Source organism: Agrilus planipennis, unplaced genomic scaffold (genome assembly GCF_000699045.2).
Source record: "Agrilus planipennis isolate EAB-ADULT unplaced genomic scaffold, Apla_2.0 scaffold7, whole genome shotgun sequence".
NCBI lineage: Eukaryota > Metazoa > Arthropoda > Insecta > Coleoptera > Buprestidae > Agrilus > Agrilus planipennis.
In genome coordinates this window covers 3,297,522-3,304,663 of record NW_020439340.1, presented here as the reverse complement: position 1 = coordinate 3,304,663, position 7,142 = coordinate 3,297,522, and the positions used below count along the sequence as shown (strand labels likewise).

Sequence of the window (7,142 nt, the reverse complement as noted above, 5' to 3'; positions counted from 1 at the left end):
GTTCATTAAGAAAGTAAAAACTTGTCCTTAATTATTACTAAATTATCAGCCAAGTATTTTTATTAAATTATTTAAAGAGTTGTTCAATAATTTATATTATGTGTATCCTTTTAAATACTATTTTCAACATACAGATGTATTATTGGGAAATATTTTAAGTCAATAACATATTACGAATATTTCGATATTAGGCACAAATACAGTTAAACAATAAAGAAGTAATTTTTATTTTGTATTGATTGTTAGTATTTCTTACCTTTCTTTAAATTGTAGAGGAAATTTCAACCCTCTTGAAGATGATTTTACCTCGTAAAGCTACCTGCAACAAAATAGAAAAGAAAAAGTTTTATTTTTTTCTAATTGGTGTATTGTTACTAAATATTTTCAATTATTTGTATATTACTGCTTAAAATCGTCCATTATAAGTATTTTATTGATTAACAGTTTCAACTATTACGGCATAAAATAAAAATAAATATAAAAGAAGCAAAATTATTTTTTTGTTGGTTCGTTTTCGTTTTCTGTATATGTGTAGCAACTTGTGTTTAATAGAAATAATAAAAAAAATAGTCTGCAGATCAGATAAAAAGTTAAAGACACTTAAATAATAAAAATATTTATTACTGAAAATGAAAGACAAAATAATTTGCACTTTTCGTATTCATTTACGTCGCCAAATATAAAAATTCTTAAAATTAATACAAAAAAGCAAACAAATATTTATCTTAATTATGTGTTAACGTTTCGCTAATTTTCTTGACGTAGTCAGACATCTTAATGCTCACTTTATCGAAAAACGATTCAAAAACGTTCAACATATTTTCAAAGAAATTTGTCGTAGTGTTCGCGCTTTTAAATTGTTTGTCAATTTTTTTTTCGTTTTTCTCCAACTGATGGGTGGAATTTTGTTTTGTATTGTTCTTTGTGAATTTTGAATCGTCGTCACTTTCCAACTTATACTTTCTGCTGTCTTCAGTGAACACAAAGACTTTCACTTGTTCATCCTTTTCATTTGTTTGTGTGTTGTTTTGGCGAAAAAGTTCACCTGAATCACTTAATTCGTTAACATTATAAAATGACCACGACTTAATTAAATTTGACATAGTTGTTGTTTCATTTTCCTCCTCAACAAGAGGTATAACGTCATTTTTGGATTTTGTTTTTTTGATAACTGTTTTGTCCCATTTACTCTTTTTTGGTTTCGTTGGGAGTTCGAAGTAAGGTTTGATTTCGTTATCAATTTCTTTTGTTTCTGATTGTCTTCTATATCTTTTGTGCACAATATTGGATTTACTGGGAAACTGGATGTTGGTGGGTTTGCTGATCCAATTGGAACTGTCTTCTCTTTCACTTTTCTTGCGTAATTTGATTATATCTTGCGGTTTCCATTCTTTGATTGGCGTCAGTCTTTTGTACAATTTGTTTTGTTTCCATAACTCATCGCTTTTCGTTTGTTTCACCGACCTGGCGAACCTTCTTTCCGGATTGGAGTTCCACATGTCGAGAAGAGTTCTCCTGGTGGCAAGTCTTCGATCTTCATCGTTCGATAAGTCACTGTTGTTTCTGCTTTCTGTTTTCTTTTCTACAGTATTTTGATCGTTTTTGATACTTCCAAATTGCTTTTCCAATTTCTTCTTCCTCATTAGTCTATTTTTAAGCATTTGAATTTGCGCTTCTTTCTGTTTTTCGTTTATTTTAACTTTGTCCGACTCGTAAGGCTTTCCGATTGTTATTTTAAGTGGTTCACCTAAGAGAATGTCATCGTCGTTTTCTTCCTCAAGACGTTGCATGCTGTCCTGGTGATGTCTTTTGTTTTTAGGAGGAGACCTTATGTCATTGTAATTCATCGTTAAATTCAAAGACGATTTCGATATGCTATTGCTGTTTTGAGTTTTAACAGTTGAAGTGTATTTCCTAAGCCTCGCTTGTTTCTGCATGATTCTCATATGTTTTAGTTGCTCTTTCATAAATTGTATGTACTTTTGGATATCTTCTTCGCTATATTCGGTGAGATCTCGTTTGAACCTTTTGAAATAATCGAAATCTTTAAAATCGAAACTGTCGATGCCACAATCTTCAACTGAGTTTACGTGAGACCGTCCGAAAATTTTGGACTGCCGCAGTTCTTCGATGTTTTTGTAATATTCACGAATCTTTGCAGCAGTTTTGGCTTTGCTTCCTTTTCTCTAGAAATCAGAATAATTATTATCGTTATCTATATAATTTTAATGGATTTAAAATACATTACCCACTTATAATACTTACATGAACTCCATGTGAGATTTCGTCGGAAAAAGATATTTCTATGTCATCGTCCTTTTTAAAAAAGTCTCTTCCTTCGGGACTGAAATTAAATTCTTCCAGTTCCTGAAACGTTGCACCCCTGAAACGACTGCGTGGTTGCGTTTGTTCAAAAAATCCAAAAAATTCTTCGCTTGAATCTTCGACTTCCAATGATTCAAAATTCCGTTCCTTGTTATTTACAGTATTCTCATTAATTTTTCGCCTTATCATTCCCGGGGTAATAACAACCGAATGATTTGGATTTGGGTTTTCTTTAAAATAATTTTTGAGTTTTTCGTTTCTTTTGCCAGTGGATGATTCGCTGGTAAATTTTTGTTTAAATAAATCGTACTTTTTCTGATCTTTGTTTATATCAAAATCCCCTTCGATTTCAACATAAATTTTCTTTGGAAGAGGAAATCGTTTTGATGATTCTTCATCACTATCGTTCAAAATCGCTTTATTTCTGTTAGAATCTGGTTCTTTAGTCTTCTTTCGTAGTAACTCCATGTTTATATCACGTTTTTTCGTAGTGTCATATTTTTGTTTCAATTCCCTTTTGTTTCTTGTAACCTGATCCAATTTTACTGGTTTTAGAATAATTGTGTTGTCCACTGTTTTAAAATTTTGGGCAATGTAATTTACCATTTTATCTAATTTTTCTGTTTGAAGTGTTAGTCCTTTCTTTTCTGCTTTGTTTTTCGCTCTTTCTTTTATAATTAAATTAATTTCAGCGTCGCTTAATTCAATTTCAATTCCACCTGGCTTTGCGACAGCAGTTGTTTTATTATTGTTTTTTGAAGTTATTTTTGTTACAATGGCTTGTTCCGCTACTTTTTTGTCATTCATTTCGACTTTTTTCTCAAGAGCATTTTCGCTATTTTCTAGTTTTACTGACTGATTATCGTCAAATTCCATTACTATAGACTTTTCCGCACTGTAGGGTTCTTCGTGAGAACAATATAATGTTCTGGCATGAGAAAAAACGTAAAACCCTATAGATTTCGGTGGTAAATTTACTTCAACGTTTCGAAAACCCAAATTATGTTTAATGTCAGGCTTAAGAAAAAATTTCCCAGTATTGATATAGCTGAATAAAATTTTGTGTCCATTAAAATAAGTGTCCCTAGAAAATTTTTAAAAAACAGTTAGTGTATCTACTATAATTTTTGATAAACATACTTTGAATTTTCATTGGAAGTTGAAAGAACGTAGCTTTCGATTTGTGTGGTTCGAAAATTAATGGAACCCAGAATTTTTAAGGAAATATGTTGCTCTTTTGTTTTATTGTTTATTGCAAGAACTGTGATTGATCCAGTTTTTGAGTATGCACTTTGTAATTTAGTACAATGTGTATAAGCAAAAACATCGGAAGTTAAGTGTGGATATTTTACGTCTAACACGTTTCTTCCCATCAGATGCTTGTGCAGGAAAGAAAACCAAAAGACCTAAAACAAGATAACATTAAATGTTTTGTTTTAAACGAAAAAAAGTCGAAAAACGAAAAACAGTGAAAGACAAGAACAAAAGCGAGAACAAACAAACTCAAGAAAGAAAACAAAACAGAAAGACAAAATTGCTTACAGGTGTATCTGAAAGTCTTTCGTTAAGGTCTACTTGCTTAAACAGCACTTCATAACCCATTTTAGCTGCATTTCCTGTCTCAATAGCCAGCGCTATTGCTGAAGCAAAATTTTCAGGAGTTCTCTTATGTAAATAAATATTCCATATGGGATACTTGTAGTGAATTTTTGAAAAAATTTCTGTCAGAGAAAGACCATTTTCTTGTACATTATTTCTATAATGAATAAAGAAACAAATAGTTTTTTAACTAATAATTTTATATAGTTGTTACTAACTAACGTTTGCTTAATTCCAACATCAGAAACCGCAGCTAGTTGGTTTATAAAACTACGAACATTTTCGACACTGCTATTGTCTATTAAATAATTAGTAAAATTATTGGCTCCAATTTTCCAGTTATCTTTAGAATTAGGAAAAGTAGCGATGGTATTACGCAAAACCGAATAGTCCTGGATATATTCGTGAATGCTTTTATCCTTATTTTCTGAAAGTTATTTTACGATTTAGAATTGAATTTTGTCAAAATAGGCACTTATAAATTAATTGGAAAAAAAAGTCTTTTAAACATACTTCAGTGTACTCTTACCTGACTCTATTTGCCAAATACAACTTATATTCAATTTATCAGTCAAATTAAACAAAGAAAGATAATTTTTGGCATTCCACAAGCCGTTATTTCTTTCGTTATCGTTCAGCGAAAAAACTGGGACAAATCCAACGTTTTGAAGCCATGAGTTGAATTTTTTCCACGTTGATGGACTTATTTCAAATTTACGTAGAAAATGGGAAATCCCAGTGGAACGATATAAGATTTCCTTATCAGAAAATGTAATAAATTTAGTCGAAGGGCCAGAAAAAAGAACGTACGACGGACCTAAGTATTTTACAAAAGAATATGAATAACTGAAAGAAAAATACCAGATCAGTGTTTGATTTTTCTGCTGTATATCCTTTATAATATGTCGACTATTTATTTGTTACATACCTTTTATTGTTGCTATTTTCTGAAAAAAGAACCCCCGGGTCTATACTAAAACTTAAAAATTTATCACTAACCACATGCAACCCCTTCCGTGCATTTATTACGTAAACCGATTCCTCGGCAAGAACTTTTACCGAAAAAACGATAAAAAATAACAATTTAAACATTTTCTATAACCACTGTAGCTGCATTTAACAAAATGGAAATAAATGAATGATTACGTTGCAACATCCAATGCGGAAATACGACAAAAAAAGACAGGTCAACATTTTTTTTATTGCTTAATCGCAATTTCTAAATAGAGTCACAAACAATAACACTCGGCATTTTTCTATAAACNTATGCAACCCAAAAACACAATTCCATATATAAAAGTTTCTAGATCACAATTCTGAAGGCATATTTAGAATTCCAGTTAAAATAAAGAAGTTGTAGCCCCTTAACATATAACATTGGGGTAAATATACCAACATTCTCATATTTAATTGTATTAATAGTCTCTTGGGCAACCCAAAAACACAGGTCCATGCAGAAAGACTTCCAAAACTCAATTCTGAAAGCATATTTACTATTTAACTTCAATTAAGAAAGTTGCAGCCCCCTGGCATATGACGTTGGACGAAAATATACTTGCATTCAGAATTTTAGCTGTAGTTTTACTTTCTTGACAACTTGAAAACATAACTCCATGCAAAAACACACCTAGAACTCAATTATTGCAATGGTTTTACAATTTACCTTTAAAGAAAGAAATTACAGCCCTAAAAATTGTGCATTCGGATGAATGAAGTTGGTTTCTAATTTTCCTTGAGAATACACAATAAAGTAGGAATTCCATGCAAAATGATCACAGAATTTAACTTTTAATTGATGAGCTTCCTTATTAAATTCATTTTATTGTCCAAATTGTATAAGTACTGGATCCTGGATCACCTTCGAGAACCAGCTGCCTACAGGTATGTAAAATCTATATTTCTAATTCCTTACGCAGAATAAGTCACATTTTAAATATTTATTTTGAGTGAAATACTTTGATTGTATTTAATAGACTTACTTTTTAATAGTTGTATCTTTAATAATAGACGGGTTAATTTGTAAACAAACAACAGCCATTTTATTTTGCAGTATTCGATTACATTCAATTACGAAAAATTTATAAATTTGCGTATTTCGTTTAAATATTATTCATAAATTGTTACAATCAAAGATTCTAACGCCTATTCCTGTCTTTGCACTCCATTCCGAGACCCCATGAGCTTGCATTATCATTTTGAATCACTTCAAAAATCAAGATTAAATTGAATTCAGTATAATTGAACGCAACTTAATCTAAAACAGTAATAATAACACTAAATTTTCAGAAACCCGCGAATTTTACGTAAAAGATCTTACGTAACTTATGCTCTCCTAATACAAAATTTCAAATTTCAAAGTACACGCGATGAACCAAATTGATAGAACTAAAAAAGAACGTTATAGTTTTTGGATTGTTTGCGCGTAATCCAATAAAAAAGCAAACAAATTACGCTTTCGTTACCTGATTTTTGTCAAATAATAGTAATTAATTGTTCCTATAACGTTTTTTGTTTAAAATCTCACATACCAAAAAAAAAGCGTAATGCGTATTTAGATCATTTATTGAATAATCTAACATATCAAGTACTTATCATTTATTGATGAATTAATCAAAAATTGTCTGCAAAAGTTCAATTTTAGTTCCTGTACATAAGTCGACTTTGACTGAAAAAAACGTATAAACATCATAAATAATAATTTTATGGCAAAAATAAAGCAAGCGGGAGCTCTTTATATCAATTATTGGTTAATCTACATCATCAGTTATCATTTATCGATGAATACAGCAAAACTAATTGGCAGAAGTTCGATTTCGGTTCCCAAAAACAATCGACAGGTAGCTATACATGGGTTATTTTTGGGAACTAAAATCGAACATTAGGACAAAATTTTTGCTTAATTCACCAGTAAATGTTATCTGATATAGATACTTAATTAATAAATGATAACAACTAGCTGTGGCATGCTTTATTTCTGCCAAAAAGTTATTATTTATGTAGTTATTCACTTTTTTCCGTTCAAGATAGACCCACGTATAGGAATGAAAATCGAAAGAATCCAGTTGAAAATGTTTGCTTAGTTATTTCCTTGAAAAATTTTCAACTCGATTCGTTCGATTTTCGTTCCTAAACGTGGGTCGACGTTGAACAGAAAAACATGAAAAACACCATAAATAATAACTTTTTGGCAGAAATAAAGCATGCCACAGCTAGTTGTT

At 30.6% G+C, this 7,142-nt stretch overlaps 1 protein-coding gene and 1 long non-coding RNA gene across 3 annotated transcripts; both read right to left on the bottom strand.

Moving 5' to 3' along the window:
- Positions 1-603: 603 nt before the first annotated feature.
- Positions 604-4,838, bottom strand: LOC108737642 (the record flags this gene model as incomplete). Its single annotated transcript, XM_018470603.2, has 6 exons — positions 604-2,186; positions 2,266-3,409; positions 3,466-3,731; positions 3,868-4,081; positions 4,147-4,351; positions 4,454-4,838. Coding segments are annotated over 6 exons (3,675 nt in total), but the record flags the coding sequence as incomplete, so codon positions are not given.
- A 353-nt stretch (positions 4,839-5,191) lies between these two features.
- Positions 5,192-5,967, bottom strand: LOC108737662. Of its 2 annotated transcripts, none has more exons than XR_001937886.2 (3): positions 5,904-5,967; positions 5,480-5,799; positions 5,192-5,402 (listed from the first exon to the last, which is right to left on the bottom strand). It is a non-coding gene; the product is annotated as an uncharacterized LOC108737662 (long non-coding RNA). The 2 variants fall into 2 exon arrangements; XR_001937885.2 differs by having other exon boundaries at positions 5,588-5,799.
- Positions 5,968-7,142: the final 1,175 nt, after the last annotated feature.